Raw genomic sequence first — 24,578 nt, forward strand, 5'->3', positions numbered from 1 at the left:
GCATCATTGTTGCTGTTAATGTGATGTTTTGGTCTATCCTGTGACTAAGTTACTACTTGTCTGTTATGTTCACAGGTGGGTATAAAGGAACAGTGCACACTCATTGTGTAAGCTATTTTTATAAGCCTCAGATCTTTAGAGAATCTTTCAAGAGCAACTCTCAGTTTACGTTTTGAACATTTTATTGTGAAAGACTAAAGAAAATTGTGAGAGTCCTACGGTTCTCCTGATGCTACTGCCAAAGAAATGCCTTCTGTAGTAATGCATTATTTTGTAGTTTACCCAGTATAGGTGCACATATAACCCTCAGCTACAGCTGTTATTCGCACTGTACAGAACATCACAACAAGCAACACCTGTGCAATGCACCAACAACATGCCTGCAAAAAGAATAAACATCAAAGGACAGAGGTACATCTGAAATACCATTAGGAATGGTTTTAATATCTAACCAGAACCAAGAATACACCATGTAGATGTTACAAGCTCTGTTACAACATTATATATACTTCAACAACACAATAGCTTCATGCATTTCTTCCTTGCATCGGGCTCAATCTCACTGAGCTCATGGAAGCAATCACAAGCTGTTTGTTGCTTACCGTTAACAGCCCTACTATGGGGGTGTGGGGGGCAACTTAGTACATAATTGAAAATGGTTGCTCTGGTCCATTTGCTACGCTTTTGTTCTCCCTACATCAGCAACGGAGGCAGCGTCAAGATGCTGCTCTTAGGGGATTTGCTTTTGTGTGTCATTTTTTTCTCTCCATCTCATTCCCTCTCTCCTTTGATGCCTTTTTTTATGACAATTCACACTTGAGTTGAGATTGCTCTAAATTTCGATTTCTGCCAAAGTGCTCTTTTAAGTAGCTGTCTCTGTCTGGATGCTATTTGTCCCTCACTTCCTCATTTTCCCTCCGCCCTTAAATGTTTGCTTTTTTGTCAGAGTGTATCCACCCATGTTATGTGGTTGTATTTGTCAATGCTTCAAGTGAGCAGTGTCATAATTTTAAATGTTCCAAAAGAACAGCAGTTAGCATATATTTTAACACTGACTCTTCCAATCACCTTTAAGCAGCACCTTTTTAAAAACAGCTGCATTTTATATATATATATATATATATATATATATATATATATAGCAACCTTTCAATAAAAATCAAAATGTTCATATCCCAGCCCAGTGCGAAGGCATCAAATACATATGCTAAAATTTTCTTCCTGTCTCATCCTCTCACCTATGATTTCTCCTGTGGCAAACCTAGTTGCTCATCAGATTTGGCTTTCGGTCCAGAGACAAATCAGCCCCTTTGGCCAGCCCGGTCTGTTTCCTCAAGGGAAATGCACCATCTTAAAGGGATTTTGCTGTAATGGAAGTTGACGACAAACTAGATTTAATGATTCACCCATCATGAGTCTTCTTGGTGGTTTTAGTTTGCCCTATATTCATCCAGTTTGAGCCCCAAACCTCCTTGCCTGAGGCTGATTCTTTATCCAGCTTCTCTTGGGAAAAAGAAGTGTGAAGGTTCAAAGGGGACACAGGAAGTCAAATGTCCTTTCTGATGATTGTTCATGTCCAGGAGCCTGCATATTTTGTGTACTCACAACATTTTTTTTATTTTATTTTGATTAATCAAGTTATCTAAGCCAATAACTTTCCTCTAAATATCAAAATCAACATTTTAGTTTTTTGTGTTTTTTTAAACAGTCAACATTAGCACTTTCAGTTTACCACACACAAAAAAGGTAAATAAAGACTTGCAAATTAAACTAAACCATTAGTTTAAAGTGCAAGCTCTACTATGGCAAATAAAGTGAAGCTGTTGTATTTACTATTAACAGTCCCCTTCAGAATTCCCAAATTGTCTGAAAAATATTTAGTTTCCATCCAGATTCTGTAGCCTTCTTAAGCTATATCAATTACTTTTTGAGCAGCAGAAATAATACATTTGTAGTAATACATTGGCAGTTTGTTCACACAAATGTCAAACTATGTAGATTTTCTTTCATATTATAGCAATTAATGTAGAGTAAACCATTAATCCATATGTCTTTGTAGGTAGTTAAGTGCTCTTAGGGGCCCCCTGCTGGCCTGGGGCCCGAAGCAGTTGCTTGTGCTGCTCATGCCTTGGGCCTGCTATGACAGTAGGTGATGCATACATGCAATGAAATGCTTGTTTACCTATTGTGAAGAATAAAAAAGGTAAGAAGACATTCCATAGAAAATGTCAGGTTTTTGTTTGCCTAAATACTGTGTCTGTATTCAGTTTGTGTCACATATCAACTCTATACAAAGAATAAAGCCTCTCCTCTCACACAAAGGCAAACAGTGTGAGAAAGCACCCTCCAACACACACACAGAGGTAAACTAAGACAAAAATAGATGGTGATTTATTTATTTCCTTCCTTTCATGTTTTAGTATTTATGTCTAAACTGTGTCTAAATGCACAGTGTCTGCCTAATGTATAAAAAACACAAGTTTTCATTCACAGAGCTACTGTAAGAGAAGGTACCCCCGACACCACCACCACTACCTTACCCAGACGAACAACTCAGACAACAATAGACAGCAACTTATTTCTTTACTTTTTTTCAAAAGTATTTACAATTAAACAACATATAAACAAACAGTAGCTGTATCTAAACAGTGCCTATAAATAAGTGTTCATGTTTATGCATTTATTGCTGCCATAAATCAGTTATGGTCAAAATAATGTGCCCTTCTTTACAAAAATGAAATCAAAAAACTCTTCTTCAATTTCAAAGTAAAATCACTTTTCTGCAATGTAATACCAGTTAAATAAGAATATGAAATGTAAACTAATTGATTGCTTAAATAGTCACCCCCTTTAAAGTGACTGTCCTAATTCAACTCAGAGAAGAGATTAATAAAAGTAACTGCACACAAAACTACTTTTTAGTCAGTGGATGGATACACAAGGTTTTCCAAGGCCCTGAGCATCCCCAGGAGTTCTCATAAATCCATTATTAAGACATGGAAGGATAATGGGACATGTAAAAATATATCAAAAGCAGACCGTCCTCACAAACTGAGTGACTGAAAAAAGGAGAATAGTGAGTGAGACCTTCAAGACACCCGTGAGCTCTCTGAAGGAGCTCCAAGCTTCAGCAGGTCAGATGGAAGAGACTGAGCTACAATAACTGTTGCCCAGGTTCTTCACCAGTCTGAACTTTATGGGAAAGTGTCAAAGACAAAGACACTTTTGAAGAAAGCTCAGATTAAATCTTGAATACAGTTTGTCTAGATTGTTTAGAGATAAATCACTGACCATGAATGAATTATTACAGCAATAAAAGCATAAAACATCCAAGACGGTTGTAAATACTTTTTATTGGCACTGTATCTACTTACTTGTTAAGTACAGCTCCTCCTTTAAGAAACAAATCTTATTCCACTGAGTCCAGAAGATACAGTACATTGCTCGCTTTATCAGAGATTCCCTCATCTGAAAAATCACTATCCCTTCTTGTGACTGACTCTACCACCTTGTCACAGCTATATTTTCTGTTTTCAGCAGATTTTGCCATCTTTTAGTTGAAAAAGAAGACCTCAAAACAAAGTTTATTTCACTTTTCTGCACACACACTTCCCGGCTGATTGTGATTTTTACACAAGCCTTCCTGAAGTCGTTTCAGAACCCACTCTCTCGCAGCGCCTCACTGTGACGGGAATTTGATTGGCTGTTACATCTGTAGCATCAGAATCAGCATCAGAGCTGACAGGCCTGATCTGTTTGCAGAAGAGTACTTGTGTGTCCTTTCACACAATAGTTATATTATTGGTTCTGAAGAGACCATACATCAATCCAGTTGGTCATAAGGCACTATGGTATTCATTGAAACATCTAGCAGAATCAACAAGGCTCTGTATTTAAGTCAATCAACCCATTAGCATGGTCAAAATATAGAAAGAACCCCTGAATATTCAATGTTTTAAAGATACTAATAGTAAAAACTGCAGCAAACTGTGGCGAGAAATCTTTTTTTTTGCAGGAACTCAGTCATGTGGCTTTGGAGAAGAAAAAACAATACAACACAACTATTTAAAATTGAATGGAGATTGGAACCAAGTGCTTTTAAACTTAATCTACACTTTTCATAATATATAAGTGAATTATATTGCTTAATTGGGTGTATTATAAATACATTTGTTTGATTTTAATTGATATTCATTCAGCTATTAACATTACCTACACAATTAAATGTGATTAAAATAGGCACATTAAAACTAGCAGGTGTGCTGTGATGTGTTCCCATGTTGAGATCTGTTTTCTCTTTGTCTAGTAGTATTAGTATAGTAGATTCCCTGCAACCATGATGGGTTTTTCTGCTACAGTGGACAAGAAGAAATTCTTTTATTTAGCAACTCACCTAAAATACTGTGGCTTAAAACAACAGAAGTTAAGAGGAAGCCAGTGCAAAGCTGGTGAGGAATCAGATTTGGAGGGGGGGAACACAAATCACACACTGGTCATGAAAAGTCTTAGTCATGGGCCCAAATTTTTTTGACTTGTGTGATTAAGGTTTCACTTTGCAAAGATTATTCTCTGTTTTTTTGACTTGTATAATTCAGTTTTCACTGGTGTGAGTGTTTCTTTTTTTCGTGTGACGACTGCAGGTGTGTGTTCCACCCTTTGACAGATGCACTAAATGTTCTCCCTGACTGCTGTTAGGCTGATGTTTGACATGTGTCCACTGTGGAAACTGTCTGTTTTGACTGGTAGTGTGTGAACGAAGCTTAATGCAGTGGAAGGAGGCCATGTGTTGTATACAGACTGTCAGACATTAGCACAGTTGTCAGCACTTTTTTTCTTTTCAGTTTTTGCTTTTTAGAAATTGATGGTTAAATGCACTTTATCCTGAGCTATCATGTTTATATGGTTGTTTTTCAAAAACATTTTTAGCTTAGTGTTTACATCTCTGCACTCTGGGATTTTTGTTTCAAGACTACATTACTGTGGTATATATATATATATATATATATATATATATATATATATATATATATATATATATGTATGTGCCTAAAGTACACTGTTATTTTGTTTGTCAAATTAAATATTAAATCAAATTAAAGGCTCGGTATTCCTTGAAGAAATGCATGTCTCCACTGCCTTTCATGTCAAAGCTTTAAACTAAGACCAACTTATCATGAAAAGGCATATAACAAATAGAATGAATTTCAGTAATCCTAACTGACCTAAAACAGGAAAGACTTAGACTGATTTAATGTCAGACAGTAAGAAAAAAAATGCTTATGTGCCTTTTTTTATAGTGTAAGTAAACATCTGGTTTCAGCTCTAATATGTGGCCTGGAGGAGTTCGTGTTTCTCTCACTGTTTTGCTTCTTAATGGTCCTGTCTTCATTCTTTCCTCAGGTAAAGAAGAGTCTGTTGCCACCTTCAAGGGCAACGAGTTCTTCTGCTACGATCTGTCCCTGACACCAATCCAGAGCAGCACTGACGAAATTACGCTCTCCTTCCGAACACTGCAACGCAACGGCCTCATGCTGCACACCGGCAAGTCAGCTGATTACGTCAACCTTTCCCTGAAGAGCGGTGCGGTTTGGCTGGTCATCAACCTGGGCTCAGGGGCCTTTGAGGCCCTGGTCGAGCCCGTCAATGGCAAGTTCAACGACAACGCCTGGCATGACGTGCGCGTCACTCGCAACCTGCGCCAGGTAAACACTGCCTGCACAGTTCAGGCCAGGCTGCTACTTACCTCACTTTTATCTTTTTTTGCAGAATTCTTTCAGAGCATGGAGCACACTGGAAGTTCCTTCATTATTGACTTTCTTTTATGGTATATATTGTTTTCTTTCCCATAATAACAAATGTTTTTGTTTTTGTTTTCAGGCTGAAGCTTAACAGAATAACAATGTTTGTTCATTTAATCTTTTCTATAGTTTTATATTTTGATAAAATGACCAAAGATCCATTTCACATTTATATTTAAGTTATTTAAAAATGGCAATTTAAAGCAAGATCTGAGCTGCAAATCTAAAATTCAAGGCAACTTTACCCATTTAAAATGTTATCTTAAGACACTGTTTTGTTGTCCTTTTTAAACCCAAGCGAACGTGGTAACCTGTATGTATGCGCACGATGTACTAAGCTGCACAAATGGAATGCGCCCTAATTTATCAGAGGTGACAGCGCACTTACAACCTTTGTGAACAAATACACACATCCTTACAGTTCTTTAATGGAAAACAAAATAGCAACACCAACAAAAATCTCTTTGTGTATGGGAGTGAACCGTTGCGTGATCTCTGTGGAATGTTGTGCACTTAACCATGGCGGCTTGTTCCATTTCGACAAATGCCCAGCAGAATGAAAAGCGCGCTGCCTGAGTTCTGACCCTCCCTCAGTAGGTGCCAAGTCATCCATTGGCAGGTGCAGATACCAGCAGTGAGATACAATCAATTTCACTTACACTTGCCGTGCTTACTTCTTCACATTTTTGGGGTAAATGTAATTGGAATGAATGGCTTGTCAGTACTAATAATGGGGAATTCTAAGCAGCACAGAATGCAGAAAAGCCTAATGTGACTGCATTAGCACAAAAATGGTGAATCAGCTTCTTTGTATGTCTGCAAAAACATTATCAGAAAGTTTAGGACAAAAATATCACAGTTTCAGTATCAGTTTCCAAAGGAAACTGAGAAGAAATTCTCACCATGCAAAAATGAAAAACTATTGTACCTGATAAAACGTGTAATTGGATCCCAAATAAAGTAAATAATTTGTTGAGCTGATCTTTCTTAGCATACACCATACGTTTGCAAGATAAATTAGGTGATAATACACACAAGAGTCACACAAGCGCACAGTTTCACCATCTCGGAAACACACACAAACCCAGTTGGTGTTGAATGTGGAGCAGTGTGAGATCAACAGAGTGAGACTAGCCTAATGAGTTTGGGAAGCCAACACGATTTTAAAGATTTACAGCATGAGGCAATCCACCTACCACCAACTGCATCGTAATGATCATTACGCAAATGTGATACACACAAATGAAACACTACTATCATCTGAGTTCTCTTCTATTTATCTGACCATCTGTCTTACAGTGTGACTGTTGACCAAAAGTCTCACATAATATGTTGGAGAAATTGACAATGGATAAATACATTACTACTAACACCAGTACTGCCATTTATTGTTAACATATATCTTTTAATTGTGAAGGCCTAATTAAGCCTCCTTCACACTAGATGATGACTCTGCTATGACATAAAAAAATCAGCCAGAACATGAATGGTCTTTACAGGGAGACAAGGCCGTCAGGGGTGTATTGAGAATGTAGCAGGCTCCCCATTACCTATTTGGTAAGTACTAAAACCACAACAGCGTCATGATTGTAATTACATTGAAGGAAATTTTCCAATTTGCCATGATCCAACTACATTCTAATAGGTCATGAAGGTCATAAAGAGCATAGCAGGATCACCCTCCACTGTGAAGGAGTCTTAGAATATAAATTTTAACTTTATCTAAAGCTATATAATTTCATTTAGATATTGTATTTGTTCAAAACTAAATGGCTCTGAGGCCATTTTAGGCTGAATTTTTAAAACAATATTATCTTTTTGAAATATATATATATATATATATATATATATATATATATAAACATCTGTAAATTACCAAGGAAATATACAAAGTTCATTGAGCAGACATTGGATTAGGATACTTAGTTCATGAGTCAGAATTAACCACCCATATCATGCTGCTTAGGTGAACTCCATTAAATCAAATTGCAGCTTGAGTCCCAATGGATTATAGTAATTGACTTAACAGGTAGCCTAACTGTTAAAAAGCTCTTTAGATTTACAGCAGATTGTCCCCGCAAAGGGACATAGGAAGACGGGCATCAATAGCACTGACCACCTTTGACCCAATCTTTACTGACAAGCTGGTAGTCAGCCGATCAATAATACTTTACATAATATGCATTGAAATTACGCATTTATCTACACATGGAACAGAGATAACCTAAAAAAAAACATTCCTCTCTTAATCACAGAGATTATGAAAATAACAAATGCAGACCACTGCAAAAGTGGCAACATTTATTGAAAAAATATTACTTCATTTTCTATTTAACCTACAATGATATTTCATGTCACTCAAAATTAAAGAGACCTTTTAATGAAATAAGTAATTACTGCACTCCATCAACACCATTATCTAATTTTTTCTTCTTTTTTTCAGAACATTAAGTTTGTGTGTAAAGTTTGCTTGTGTTGTCCCTTTTCGAGAATAGTTAAATTGGAGACTTGAGTTTTGCCAGTTAAACATCACTTTCCTGAGTTTTATGAAGACTGACACCACATGCAAGGGATAAATTTGATGGTCACGAGTTACATATAGTTGCCTTGATTAAAAGATGCATGTATTTAAATAATCCATGCAAAGAAATAACAGAAGGTGACCAATGTTGCTTTCCATTTAGGTCCATAAAATATAGAAATTGTGAGACTACAGAGTAAAACAAAACCTAGTAAGTGAAAAAATCAAAAATTTAAAAATATAATTTAAATAACAAAAACACAAACAAACAAAAAATACATAAATAAATAAATAAAAAGAAAATGAAAATAAATAAATAGCTGCTACTATCAGATACCTGTTCTAAGATATAAGGTTGATTGTGACAAGAGGCAGCAACCAACAGTTAAAAGCAAAACAAAGACAAGATTTAAAATCAGTTGTGTTGATTTATTATACAACCTAATAGTGTTCCAAAGTCTTGCCAAAGCAACCAAAATGCTCAGTCGCTGTTAGTTTTCAGTTGTGTGAAGGACTGCAAGCATTGATTTGGTAATGAGCTGTATAGCCAAACCATAAAAACTTTGAAAACAAATAATGTTTTTTTTGTTTTTTTAAGAATTCTGTTTATTACCAACCACCATTGTATAAAAAAAACACACCCAACCCCCACAGCATGGTTGTATCAATAAGGGGACCAACCTGTAGACTGTAGAGATCAACCAAAACATGTACCAGACTGTAGAAATGTTTGTTTCTACTGTAAAGTTGGGCATTTTACAATCATAATCTCTCACTTTTGGAACCAAGCTCAAGTGACCGTTCAAAGTTTTTTTTTTTTTTTTTTTTTTTACCATACCATACAGTGGTTTCATTTCTTTCCTTATCCCCACAGGTTGTCATGTGGTGTATATTTGCATATTTGCGTCTGACAAATGCCATCATCCATTCTTTACATTTACAATTTACAAGTTCTATTCAGACAGAATCATTCCTTCTTTGTGCCCATTGGTGTTAATGTGGTATCTTTTGAAGTAGCCTTTAGTCTGTAAGAGGAGTGTTGGATGTCACTTTAGGTTATAATGTAACCACAGTGGTCTCTGATGTCTCATTCATTCTATATCTACACTTCTTAATGGGTCTTGCAACATTGTGCATATCTGTGGCTGCATCAGTGAGCTCTAAAACAAGTAAAGCCTCTGAGCTATCTCTCTCCCTTCTTCTATATGTGTATATTCACTGTCTTTCTCAAAAAAACCTATGAATTTGTCCGCTTTGTGCGGGATAAAATGAAGCAGACAGAATTAGGTGAGGTGATATGGAAACTCTGCCAAGACCAAAGAGAAGAAGGGGAGGGGAGGGAAGGAATGCCTTTTAAATGATCACAGATTCAGAGCTCCTCTTGGTGGTCACTGGCAGCACTGCAAGTGTGTTTTTTGGAGGGGTTTTAAGGCTAATCCTTGTGGTATATGTTTGATGGGCAGGTAAGCACACTTGTCTTGACCTTTTATCAGTGCAAGTCTCTTCCCACAGTACACACACAGTCCCACCCATCCTGCACCATTCAAATTGGTAAGCATAAACAGCAAGACACCCCCCCTCTTTGCCTCCTCTCTCTCTCTCTGCTCTCCCAAACATGATTTGCCATCATGGACGTGTTGTAGACATTAGAGCTGTGACCATGCTCTCCCATGGGACTGCACACACCGTCTAAACACACTGCTGAAAGATGAGCACCAGAGGCAAAGATGCTAATCCTCATGTCAAGTGTGTCAGAGGTGATGCATCTGGAGCACAACAGCAAAAAAGAATGCACTGGTGAAATGGGTCAAATATTAAACATCAAGTGACACACTGTTTGGCCTATGTCAAACAGTTTGGTACCAATCTAATTGGATGCACAGATTTACATTAAAACAAAAGCTGCTTGTCAACATGGAAGGAGTTTTGTTATGGTTTCAGATGCCATAGGTATTTTTACATTTTATTTATTTATACATGTTATTAATGAACAGCATTCCAGCATAGTTTATTTACAGTTTCCTGAGAGAACTTGTGCAGCAATAAAACTTTCCTTTCTTAGGGTTAGGGTTTTCATACTGACTGAATTTGATTGAATGTTGTAAACACTTTATATTTATATTTTGTTTTCAGATTTGTACTTAGAATAATTAAAGATCTGGGTATGACTGGTGATTGGTGTTTATAGACGGAACAGTTGTAATGACTCTCTTAGGGTTAAAAGGATGATTAATTCTATAATGGAGCAGTTATAAGGACCTATGTGTTTGCTTTTGCATTGCCTGTGTAACCCTGTGATTGCGCAATAGTCAGCTGACAGTCACCCTGGCTACATAATTTATGCATGTAACATTCACCACTACACAACACACTGCAGTTTAAAGCTATGTGTTTAATGTCATTGGTTCAATTTTTAAAGCAGAGTTTGACAAAGAGCTACAAACAATCAGAAGAAGGAGTTATTGGAGCCAAGACAGAGTTATTGGAATTAAGGCTCCTACGACAGGCCAGTTTACCTTGCACTGTATAAGTTCAAAGAAGCAGATCACAGCAGATAATGGTTAACAAGCTTCTACTTGATAAATGTCAATGCAGTTTAAATAGGTTGGGTGCTGGACAAGTGTTCGGGATACTAGACCAATCAACATATGATTATGTATGAACCAATAGCATCTTCTTATGTGATTTGAGAGCCAAGAAACCTCTTATTATGAAGCAGAAGAAAATTAAAACATGTCGCTATAAAGACAACAAATGGCCAGGGTTCCACATGTGCAAAAACAACAAAAAGGCGAACTACCTTAAATAGTTAAAAGGACTGCCAAGAGGTCTCCAATGGTCTGAAACAATTTAAAACAAATTTTGACAGGAAACCTCATATTCCTTCAAGTTAATCTAATGTAGTCCTTGAAAGAAGGAATGAATCCTGTTTGTTTCTTTGAAGGAAACAAAAAAAAAATTTGTTTGTTATTTCTGTTTAGTCAAATGCAAGACTATTTGAATCTACTTCATGTGTACTTTTATCATTTTTACAAAAAATTCTGATCACAAAAATGTTATATTTGACAAATTGGAGGCCAAAAGTTGTTGTTTTAATTAGATATAATAATGAGTATTTTGATATATCCATCCATCTATTCATCCATTTTCTTTACCCATCTCTCCTTTCTGAATCTTTGGGAGCTGGTGCCTATCTCCAGGCTTGTCCTTGACAGGCCACAAGTCCATCACAGGGCCACAAAGAGACAAACGAGACAAACAACCATTCATGCACTCATTCACACCTAGAGACAATTTTAGAGTTACCAATTAACATAACATGCATGATTTTGGTCTGTGGGAGGAAACCGGAGTAAACCCACATGTGTACAGGGAGAACATGTAAACTCTACCTAGAAAGGCCCCAGGTCAGGAAGAAATCCTGTAACGTTCTTGCTATGGGGCGACAGCTCTAACCACTGTCCACTGTGCAAAAATTAAATGTGGCTTTATTTTTGATAAAATCACATTTAATTTATTTAAATCTCAAATCTTTTTATCAGACCTCTGCTCACATCCTCAAATGGTTTAAGATGCCTGAAGACACATGGCAGAACATGAGCTGACTAAAAACTCGTAAACTAATTGAGACACTACAACGTTTAGGTGTTTTGGATTAAAACTGTAGAAAGAAACTAGCATCTATGGAAACTGTGTCCACTAATGTACAATTTAGTAGTTTATTTGCATTGCAAAGCCACAGCAAAGAAAAGCAGTAAACAACTGTGATTTTGTGCAGTAGCCTGCCACCAGCTTTGACATTTGTATTATTTTTGCATCATTAGTATAATCTCGTTGCAATTTTTGTTAAAACTATTAGAATGCATTTGTGATATTAGTTTTCTTCCATTTTATCTACCAGAATAAAGAAAAACAAATAAAAACTTATTTACATGCATTTATTATTGCTGACTGTTTTACTTGACTGTCACTGGAGTTTTTTTCTAACAGAGCGATTGCGTGCTCAGCAGAATTTTGGGCCCCACAAGACGGTGCACCAGCTGCAAGAGCAAACTTGAAACTTACTCCAATATGAGTGCTGCAGGAGGGAGTGGTCTTTTTTGTGTTTTACTTTTATTTGGAAGAGCAAGAGGGAATCGTGTTCACAACAGAAAGTGGGGAAATGAAGCGTAGTGCTGCAATGAGACTCCAAGAATCTGAGTGGTGGGAGGATCAGGGCAGAGCAGGAAGAGAAACAGCAGTTTGTTCTGTTCGGCTCCGAACAGAGGCGAGCTTTCTTTGAATTCCCCGACGTGACTTTACAGCCAGTAGATTCAAAAACTATAGTGTCAGAGATCTGGGTCAGTGGCTTATTCAGTGTCTAGAGAGGGACAGAAAGACCTTTGACCTCAATATATATGTTCTTTATTTTCTTTCTTGAATCACCAATGCCCTTTTCTTTTGTTTGTTCTCTCACCATCAGTATCAGCTGCCTTCTTGTCTTTGGCCCTCTCCTTTCTTGTTACCACTCATGCCCTTTTGTTTCCATATAACTGGACCCAAGCAGCATTGTGATTAATGATGGAACCAATTTTATTTTTTTATTACAGTATATCTGAATGTATGGACCTGATAGTTGAATGCTGGCCAAAGTTCAGGCTGCTCACAAAGGATACAGTGTGTCTTAGTACTGCAACAAAGTTCACAATGAAAACTCAAACAGGTTACACATATGTAAGAAATTATTTGATGCAAAGAGTAACGCTACAATTAACTGAAAGAGTTTGTTTTGAGAATTTTCATTTTCACTTATAGTATATTATTGTATTTTACTGTACAACTATATTTTTATTAGGGCTGTAATAATACTTGCATTTGTATCAAACTGTTGTGCATCAGGATCCAGTGTAAGGATTAGGTGGAGAATATATTAGACACATTCAACACTCTTGTATAGGAGATGGCGCACATGATTTTTTTAAATAGCTTTTTGCTAACTGCCACAACAGAAAGGGAGACAAAGATATTATCTAAAGCACTGTACATCAAAGCAAAACAACAATGAATAGTTCAGATTACAGACAGAGTGAAAGTTGGATGTATGGAAAGCCACAAGGATCATAATTTGTGTAGTTTCAAACTGTTACGTCACCCCATTTAATAGGGCCACCTGTGTATGAACAGTAAACTAGCACTCAGCTAGCTGAGAAGCTAAATGTGAGTGTTTAACATTATATTTATTTTATTTTCACAATAAGAGATGCTGATTTTGTACTGCCTTTTATTGTGCATCAAGTATAGACAAATAATTAGAACAAATACATTTTTATGTTTTGGAGCAAAGGGATACATTTCAGTTATACAATTTATCAAGCTTTTTGTTTGACATAAGGCCTGTAAACTGTTAACAGGTCAAATTTAATGAATAGGACAGTGTAAAATGATTGTTTATTTTGTACTTTTATAGTAAAGTTAACAATTGATACATATCCTACTACCTTAGAGCTTCCTCATTAACACGAGTGGTTTGTTTTCCTGCCTCTGCTTCTGGCAGGTTTATTATCTGTTTGAAAAGGTAAAAAGAAATAGGACTTCGTATTTTTTTCTCTCTTGTATCAAACCCATGCCAAATTGCGACCCCAAAACTGTGGTTTGTACCAAACCATTTCCCTGGTGCTTGATGTTTGAATTGTGCAATTTTGCTTTTACAGTCTATATATTTATGGAGCTTTTGTGAAGGCAGTTGATGGGAAAACACTATGTCCAAAACAAATTTCCCTAAATGAATAATAAAGGATAATGTATCATTTCAATTTGGATTGTATTAAATTGTTCTGTATGTTATCATTTATTGGCAGTTTTATATTTGATTGATGATAATCAAATACTTTGTCTCAGTCAGTCATTATTTAAAAAGAAATCATACAGACATTTTACAAAATAAATAAATAAAAAATGAATAAGTTTCTACATAAAAAAACAATCCTAGGGCTGACATTTTTATGCAAACTAAACACAGCACTTTCCACATTTAACTCTGCGTGTTTTTTCACTTCATATATGTGCTGTAATTTAGAGTCAGTCAAGGGATGAAGAACTTTTTCATTAAAAATGAACCTTTCAGCTAAAAAAAAGCTTGAATTTAAAATGAATGTATGTCACAGCTCAGTTGGTGTGACATATTAAATTTTCATCAAGGAGAATTGTTTAATGGATTTCATTTTTTTGCACATCATAATTAACACTGATAAACTTTTTAGTAGCAGTGCCAGTTTCAGCTAATTGGCAAAGTTTTACGTTCTATTCCCTGGGCATGTTTGGTGACAGCCATTATGAAAAATATATATATTTGCATAAAACAGTACACTTCATAAGCACACTTGAAATACTTTTAAACAAAACCAAATTCCCTTTGGGGATCCATATAATTATTGTCTTTGGTATGTGCCACAGTCTCAGATAAATTTTGACAGCCTGTTTCATGTCTGAGTTGGTCCCACTGGAAAAGCTTATCATTGTCGTTACTCAGTCCTCTCTTTCTACATATATTGTGTGTTCCTGTCACTGATCATTTTCTGTTCAATCACAAAAAGAAATATGGCTGTTAAGTCATAAAGAATTTTATTGACAGTTCTAATAGATCTTTTACATTCAGTTGAATCTTATTATTGCCAAAAGCAAAAGAGTGATAATGTTGTTGCCCATGTCTGTTTGTATGTGTGTGTGTGTGTGTGTGTGTGTGTGTGTGTGTGTGTGTGTGTGTGTGTGTGTGTGTGTGTGTGTATGTCTGTTAGCAATGTGACTAATGAACCAGTGGACAAAGTATAATGAAACTTGGTTTGGCAGTAGCTGAAACTGATCCCCAACACATGTTCTGAGCGCTAATAGATTGTGCAAGATCTTTTCTTTTAAAAATGTATTGATTTTATTTTTTCATTAACTGTTTGGAGTGAGTTCTGTTTGTCTGTCAGCAAAAAACAAATCTTAATCCACTGGAGGGATTTCAATGAGACTTTCAAAAATTAATCATTGAATATACATCTATAACTGATGAACTTTTGGAGCTAACCAAATTCAAGATAGCTGCCACATCCAACAGATCACAAAAATGGCTACAATTCAGTTAATTTTACAGAAATTGTGATAAATTTAGGTCTAGTTGTGACTGACAGCATTCACAACACAAACTCCACATGCTACTTATTGTGGAATCTCTTTGCTTAAAACTTTAGCATTAATTAATAAACTCAACCCTGTTTGCCTATTAGCAGAATACAGTATTTTATGAGCCATGGGACAGATTTTAATGAAACTCTCAGAAAGTAATTTAGATATGAATCTACAAGTGATTACCCTTTGGAATCAATCCAATTTAAAATGGCTGCCCCAGCTATTTAACATTAGTCAACATAGAAATGGCTATAACTCTGTCAGTTTTACAAATTTTGAATTAAAATTTGGTGTTGTAGTAGCTAAGAGTCAGTGTGACATCTTGCTATAATGCATGATATTGGGCATGGGATTATTTTCTATGTCATTTCTCAACATAAGGTGATTTTTGTCTAAATCTTTGTAATGAAAGGTAGTGAATGACTTGCGTTTATTCAAGGAATGCTAGGCTTTTGCTTTTTAATTTCTTTAGAAAATGAGAAATTATGTAAATCGAGGTTCAGTTTATGTCATGCTTCTGCATTTTACACTCATTGGTCACCAAACTGTTTAAACTTCTGCTGCTCTTCAGCACATCACTATCACCAATCACATGACCGATCATGGAGGGAATGTGATCACTTTAGCCACCTGTTTTATGCATGGTACAGAAAAAGATTTTCCTCCCTCCCATTTCAATCAGTGCTATCTGCATGGACACGCCCTTTCCCCTTCCTTGCTCCTTTTCTATTCATCTCTGACTCGTTCAGAGTGTTTTTCAACCATTTCTGTGAGGCATGATCAGCTGCAATTATCCTCCCTCTTAGTCCCCCCCACCCCTCGTCTGTCCACCCATTCCTCGCCTTGCTCCCCTCTTACCCAACCTTCCTCCGAGAAGCAGCCAGAATTCCTCAGAGAGAGGCAATCAATTCGTCGGCCGCACATCTTCCACTCCCTCTCTCTCTCATTTTCACTTTATCTCTCGCTTCCATTCTCGCTAGCAATTTGTCACTTAGCAACGGAGTCTGCTCTGCCGTTGGGTAGTGAATCATCCCTGGCTGCGCTCCTGTATTAACCCATTCTGTTCAAATAAATGCTCCATAAACACTTTGACATCACTGAAGCCTTGATTAAACAGGGATTGGTGTTTTGAAAGCTTCACACATTGATATTCAGAAGTCCAACATAAAGTAGGAAAAATAACTTTATGAGTATAAGTTGAATACAAAGCAATTTTACTTTTTAAAGCAGGGCTCATGGACAGCCAACAAAAGAAGTCTTGTAAGTAATTTTCTATAAATGTGTTAAAACAGTTATCAAAATGTAGTTTAGAACTGAAACAGAGTGGAATTTTTGTGGCCTAAGAAAAAAGAAAATAGAGTGATCTCCCTGCCCAGCACATACAGCACACTCTCTTCTGATGTTATGGAATTGCTATTCAAGACAAGCATGGGTAGTGGGATTTGTTTGATGAACATAATGGCGCACTAACACCTCTGTAATCCTTTCTCAATTTACTGCCAATGACATTTTAAGTATTCCTAATGTGCTGCAGCCATGCTGCGAGGAAGTGGTAGTGGAGTCATCAAATGTCTGAGGGAAGATGTGCATTTAAGATTTCATTTGTCTTCCCGTGTCATTTTTTTCCCCATTGATCACTGGCTGGCTGCTCAAACCCCAAACTACAAACAACTCATGGTAAAACACCAGCCCAGCTGTTTGATTTTAATACTGATGGTTTGTGCATTTCAGGAGAAAAAAAGGTAATTTGCATCAAATTTTCACCACATTAGCATACCTACCAGCACCCTCTCTACACATACTCACTCAGCCTAATTTGCCACTACCTGCTTCAGCACTTTAATGTTTATTCATCCCTCTCCCTTGCAAACCTATAATCAGATAACAAATCTCTGTGCCATTAGCACATTCAAACTGGTGGAAAATGCTGATGAAAGTGTTGGCAAGACAGAAACAGGGAGGAGATTGAGATGGAGATTATGCAACAGCACAGGATCTCAACCACCGTGATGTTCTCCATGACTTGCACAATCTATTAGAATGTCATTGGATCACAAGAAATTTGGAAATATTTTCTTCAGTTTGAAGAAAATCCTGGCACTATAACACTCACTACTCACCAAAAACGTTTTTCTTGCTATTTATTGTTTCATATCTGCCCTCACCATGGTTTATACATTAGCAGTACATCCCTACGATGATACTACCACATAAACCCATGATTGCATCATGACATAGACCGTGCACTGGCACAGTTTTCTTGGACTATGTCAGAATGTAACTACAGTCTGAAAGATCACACCATGATAACACAGTACTACCAACATGTGTGGGTATGATGGTGTCATAACCTATGAGCTCAACCTGGCCAATTCTGCTTCAAATTCTTGACAACCAAACCACCCAGGATTTTGATACTCAGTCCCCACAATGATAAATCACCATGACTTTGCTACATAAGTTTTCTGAATGCTCAAAACTATTGTGGACCTATCACATAGAATAGGGAGGCTAAAACATTTTTAATATGTGCCTGAAGAACTTGCCAAAACAATGCAAAGATGTTCCAGGTTTGGGATGTTTTTTACATCGTAGCGGGATCATCATCCAGTAATGGAGGGCCTTAAAGTGTGGGGAAGTGGGGCTTTGTAGAAATTGGTTATTGGACATTCTGCTTTTCAGCTAAAGCTCACTGGGCTGCAACACATAGCTAACGGCATTTGGAAGAGAGTTTCCAAAATGTTTTGAAATGTTTGCAAGGGTTCTCAGTTTCCATACGTTTTCAGGAATTTGCAATTCTATCATAAAAATGTCAAGCAAATATGCTAATGTAGTGAGAATGTGGAGCAACAATGGTGCAATAGTTATATGTGATTTTGGCACAAATTTGTGCAATACATCTCCATTGCTTGTGTGACATATGCAAAGGTATCTAGTACTAGTTTCCCACAGTCACAGCCTAGTGAAAATACTACCCTAACTGTATAAAAAAAAGAAAGACAAGATGTTAATTGGCAATGCAAAAAGTGTTTGGTTTCAGTGAGAACTGTATATAGTAACTCATACTTGCAGATTTAGGAATTTAATAGGAATTGTTTAGAAATAATAGACTATAATTAGTTTTGCCCAAGGGTATAGTGGTCATCTCCCAGCCTCTGCAGCACGCTGAAGTGTCCTTGGGCAAGACAGTGAACCCCCCCACTGCCTTTGATTTGCTTATCAGTGTATGAGTGAGACTATAAAAGAGCTGTATGTTGTGTAAAAACATGATAAAAAAAACATTGAATGAGTGTTAATTAGAAACTATGTAAGGCACTTTGCAGAACCTGAAAATGTTAAAAGGTGCTATATAAATGTGGACCATTGAGCATACTCTTTCAATGTCACCACAACAGGTAGCAATGAGTTTCCCAAAGTATAAGACTCCTGTAACTATCCCATTATTTTAGCAACAATGTAAAAGATGCTCTTATGGAGGATTTTTTTAGAAGTTAATTGAGAAAGAACTCTCCTTGAGTTTTCATCTCTGAGTTTTTTCTCTCTCGACTCAGTCACTTCTCAATTTTAAGTTGAACTGTTGGGTGATAAACGGTTGTGTTTCAAGCTCATATAGAAGTCTTGTATTGTTTGTATGTGACTCAGTATTTTTGCAATGTTTACACTAAAATTACAATTTTCATTTCATCTTTTTTATTATTATTTGCTAATCACTCATATTTCTTTGTTTTTTTGTTGTTGTTTGTTTTGTTTTCCTTACTTTTTTGTGAGACTTCCTTTGTATCTTTGCTTCTGTGAGTTTGGGTCCCCTTCAGATTTAAAGCTCTATTTTTTTCATGCAAAGTGTTTTCACAGGATCATCCAAAATCTAAACAGCAATGAACAGCTGCAGCCACTCGCTCTCAAACATGCATATTCATGTTCAGCTGCTGTGAGCTCTCAAACTGGACTGAATGTAGTTTCAGAGTTAAGAGTTGGAAATAAATATTGCTTTAAAAAGTAATCTTTTTTTTCTCCAAGTTGTTAAAATTCTGCTATAGCATTGCTTGCTTTAGTTACATAGGCCATCTGTGTAGGAAAAAAATATAGTATTCTTTGTTTTACAAGAAGCACAGACTGCTCAGCATTGAGCTGAAGAGAGCAGTAAAAAAAAACCTGAAAACTGTGACAACATACTTTTAAATTGAGCTGTAGAATTGTGTTATCTGCAGTTGCAATTACAAGACGAGATTAGGTCGTAACTGGTTTTGCCCTTTTTGATGCAAATAAAACCTAAAGGACAAAAATAGGTCAAATAAAGGATATAAATAGAGAAAACAGACTAATAGTGTAAAAAAATACAACTACACCACTGCAGCCATTATGTTCTGCTGCAAAATTTATGCACACACTATAGTTGTATAGCGGTACCGAAGTGTACACCCTTATGCTGTTTGTTTGCTGACTTCCTAGCACCGTAATTGCAGTGACATTTATATTTGCACCTGAAGCCTGTCTGCCTTTTTCCATTAGAGCCAGACATAGAGAGAGGCAAACTAGACTGAATGCTGGATGATTGGAATGAGGCAAATGTACCTAAAAGTATCGTTCTGATTCAAAGCACAGCTTTTCATCGTCGAACAGGGTCACTCACTGATGTGTTACTGAAGACAGACAGATTCTCTAGAAATGCATAAATACAGCCACAGAAATACCCTTAATCACACACTCAGACTGTTATTTTCACCTGATGACAAATAATGTTTCCCTCCCTCCCATTCAATAATAATACCACAACATTGCATTCATTTCTTATTTTTAAAGGCTCAAATTGGAGATTTGCAAGAGAATGGCCATTCGTCTTGGAACTTTCTCTGCTACAATGATAAATCTATCCAGCCTGGGAACCCTGGCTCCACTGCACTATCCATTGATCATTCTCACAGCTCTGTCATTAAATATTTATTCAGCTTATTCACTGGTGGCCACAGTTCAGCAAAGGCCACAGAGATGAGTGCGGAAAAGATCAGCAACTCAACAAGACATCATTTTACATCTTATCTAACTCTTGCTGGCATCCTGCAGGCCTTCGGTGCATGTTGACAGAGACATGGTGACTGTTTGCACACCTACAGAGAGAGCTGCAGTGCACGTGGTGTTATAATTAGCTCCTTTCCACTCTTTTCCTGATGCATCTTCCAGCGCTCACATATGAAGATTTCTCCTCCCAGGGGGTCATTTGAGACAGATGAAACACAAAGTTGTTTTTCTGGGGCCTGTGGTTGTTTACAAGACGAGGAGCTTTATCCTCCATCAGTAGCATCAGCATAGCCAACTCTCGTTTTCCCACATGGGTCAATTACAGAAAGGGTCACAGCAGGGGTTTCAAACATGTAGGTTTTAACTAGAAGATGAACAAGGTGGATGGTAAAGGGAATTTAAACATAGCAGAATTTTCACTTTGCTTAAGGGTAAGATGGGCTTCTCGGTACTGTTACTGTTCATACTCTCTCTCCTCGGAATTCTTTGCCAGATTTAGAGACTTTATTGTGTTTATCCTAGCTTTTTTTTCCCTCAAGAATATAAAAAAAAAAAAAAAAAAAAAAAAAAAAAAAAAAAAAAAAAACAATTTCTTTTGTCTCTGCAGGGTTTCTAACCCTTACAACTGGTTGTGTAACCCCAAGGCCACTTCACACTGTAAGATGACCCTGCATTGATTTAAAAATCAGAATTAATGTGGATGGTCTTTGCAGGGTCTTCTTGAGATCCTCAGGTGTTTATTAAAAATACAGTGGGCACCCCATTACACATAATAAAGCACAGTAGAGCTACAGAGGTTTTGAGCAGACAAAACTTGCATTGCAAGATTGTGGAAGTTTAGTATCATGGTGGCAGTGTACTGGGATCTTTAGGGTAGCAGTCTGGTGGTAGAAAACTGGCAGCATATCCATGACGTTGGGTCTTGGTCATCGGGAACTTAAAGCAGGATGTCATGCTTGCCTCATGCCTTGTCATGATGGTGGCAAGGCTATTAGAACAATCTCAACGTGAAAACCATTGGTGGTGTGATGTGATTATCGAGTTTATAGCTTCATCAGTACACAGTTAGAAAGAGTCTTAGCAGGGCTGGCACATTGAGCATTTTGAGGAGGGCCTCTTGAGGTCATAAAAGAAACACACACACAGACTAACAAAAAAAATACTTGGCAAATGCTAAGACTGTAGCAGCATCACTACCTTCCCAAATTTGCTGCAATCCAGAGACATTCTTATAGGTTGTGGAGATCAAAGCAGGGTCATTAGCCAGAGTGAAGGGTACCGTAGCCGACCCTCATCTACTTCTAACCCCTAAAACCATAAAATAAGGTTACAAAGTTTTATTCATTTAAACATGTGGACTCCTTTTACTTGGTCCTCACATACTGTACCTGCCAGTACCGTGACCACACACCAAGAACCCACACCCTCCTACCCTTTGACAAACTGACACCACTGACACACTTTCTGGGAAGTGTAAAATGAAATTTACACATGGTTTCCTCTTGTTAAAAATTTCCTTTTTGCATGTTTCTAATCTGCAGCAATTGTTCACTCACTTCCTCCTTCACTACAAAACAGGAAAATCATGACAGAAACTCTTTAAAACCAACTAGTTGCAAAACCATCCTTTCTGTCGTTCGGGAGCAAAAGTAAAACAAAAGTTTAATTTTCTGCCCGATTGAGCTTGACACTGAAACACTTTTCATCAGTACTTACAGTTCTCAAGCCTGCAGTATAAAAAAAAAAAAGAAAAAGAAAAAAGTACAATAGCTCCATTTTTTGAGCTACAAATTTACTTTCGTACATCACATTTATTCTGACAGTGTACTCATTTTTTTGTTTGTTTTCCTACACTGAGACTCCAGGTAAAATCTCTGGCTAGATTTACTTTTAAAAGAATTGGTGAGTCATAATTTTACTGATAGACTTTTAAAACATCCGAACTACTGTATGTTGCAACCTGCCATTTAGATCATTGTGGACATAGATGAATACATAATTTAATCACAAATCAATGCAACATAGGAAAAAATATATTTAATGACATAAAGTACTAATAAAAAAATAACTATAAACACAATAGTTTATCTATTGTGATATTTACCCGTTTTACTAGCCATATTGGATAACTCTAAATAATGACGTCTTTTTAATCATTTGCAGATATGTCAATCAAGATTCAGGTTAACTTTATAATTAGATAAAGAGGTTAGAAAGTAATTGCCTATTTTGACTTTTTTGACTCATCTTTAGCAGTTTTAAGGATTTTTTTTCCACACTCACTTTTGTATTTTTTGTCTAAGAATAAGGACATGAGAAGTTCAGAAGCTACACAGTATTCAAAATACTCAGAACTCAAAATGTTGCATTTAATGATGTTAATTTATTTTGCCTATGGGATCACAGACTATAAGTGCTAGAGCTTCTACTGTCACCTTTTATTATGGATACATTTGTAAGAGGTGATAAATCTTCTTTAGGGCTCCAGTTTTTCAGACATTTATTACATTCACTCTTTGATGTACAAGCTGGTATCTGAGTTTTAAGCCTGCAACACAACACAGTGCTCATATGCAAATTCACACCCACCACTGAATCCTTTTCTCCTAATTATTGGATTAAGAGGCATCATTAGACAAAGTGGGTGACCGGTGACAGCACTTTGCTGTGACCTGTGTTCAATGAGTGGGCGTTCGTGAAGTTAAACGTTGGTCATTTAGCCTTTTGGGGAAGACTTTGTTTATAGTCACCACTTAGATCCATCTCCCACACAGATGGCATGAACATGTTCATCCCACACATTTACATGCCTACAGTACTGCACCTGTGTTACATAAATAGGGTCAGACCCACAGAGTTTGCTCATTCAAAAAGACAAAAGCAACCATAACCCATTTTTGTGCTGGATTTGAGTGTTTTCTAATTGATTTATGTTTTTAAAGTGCCCAACTTTACAAACTGGTACCAAAAATTCCTTTTGGTCTCATTGTTTACAGAACCTGCATATTTATGCCATATAAATGTTTAAGTGTATGCATAACTAGGATTTCTTTGACAGGAGACAGGATAATGTCATTCTTCCTCTTCTTCTTCTTCTTCTTATTATTGTTATTATTATTATCATTATTATTATTAGTAGTAGTAGTAGCAGTAACAGTAGTAGTAGTAGAGCAGTAGTAACAGTAGTAGAGCATATTTTAAACAAATGTGAACTAATGAACAATATTCTCTCTTTCAGGATTCTGCAGTTACCAGAACTGACAAAATGCATACAATATTTCTGCCTTTCTCTGCCTTGTATGTTTCCCTCCTTTTTTTCAGGGAAAAAAAAAACAACCTCTGTGACATCACTACTTTGACACTGCAAATGGACTGTAGTTTTCACTATAATTGGTGATTTTTAGTGTAGTATTTTTGTTTCACTATTATATATTGCAGCACTCACTGGTTGTTATAATTGGCCCTCTTTAATCATCCAAAACAATTGGCAAAGCCCCAGAACGCCTCATGAAAAGGAACTAGATCTTATGAACAGAAAGGCCTTTGGCCAGATGAGTCACAATGGATCTTAATACTGATGTACCTTTCCCTCAGCCCTTCCCCATTAAAAAGAAATCCGTAATAAAAGTACCCAAAGCCCCACCTTCCCCCCTGTGGAAGTTAATTTGCTAACTCTTGTCTCTTTTACTAACAAGCTTCAGAAACTTTCCAATTTGAGTCTTTTCATCGATGAATTTTATTTTTCCCTTACCTTTTATGATTTCAACAACTAACACTGTGTCATTCACGGAATGTGTACCATCTGTTGTTTTCTCTACTTAACTTGCAACTTACATACTAACAAATGTACTGTATCCTTCTATTCCTTTTTTTTTTGCTTCATTTTAAGGACCCTTTAATAAAAAAACAGTTGCTTTCTTTATTTCTTTATTTGGATGTTTTATAACAAACAATAGGGGAAAAAAGCTTTTAGATCACATTTTCCTAATATTATTTATTTATTTATTTATTTTTACAGTCAGATTGCCTATTGAATAAAAAGCTGCTTTTGCTAAAGGAATTTTTTTTCTTTCCCACTTTTTTGGGATTAAGGT

The 24,578-nt window shown here is 36.6% G+C and overlaps 1 protein-coding gene across 5 annotated transcripts in view; it reads left to right on the plus strand.

The window, feature by feature from the left end:
• nrxn2b (neurexin 2b) overlaps positions 1-24,578 on the plus strand; it is a 967,206-nt gene that overhangs the window by 422,347 nt on the left and 520,281 nt on the right. For all 5 annotated transcript variants that reach the window (XM_037976383.1, XM_017422076.3, XM_037976382.1 and 2 more), the window contains exon 6: positions 5,401-5,702. In XM_037976383.1, the coding sequence (XP_037832311.1) occupies positions 5,401-5,702 (302 nt within the window). The remainder of the gene's footprint in view (positions 1-5,400; positions 5,703-24,578) is intronic.

The sequence above is a fragment of the Kryptolebias marmoratus genome, linkage group LG7 (genome assembly GCF_001649575.2).
Source record: "Kryptolebias marmoratus isolate JLee-2015 linkage group LG7, ASM164957v2, whole genome shotgun sequence".
Taxonomy (NCBI): Eukaryota; Metazoa; Chordata; class Actinopteri; order Cyprinodontiformes; family Rivulidae; genus Kryptolebias; species Kryptolebias marmoratus.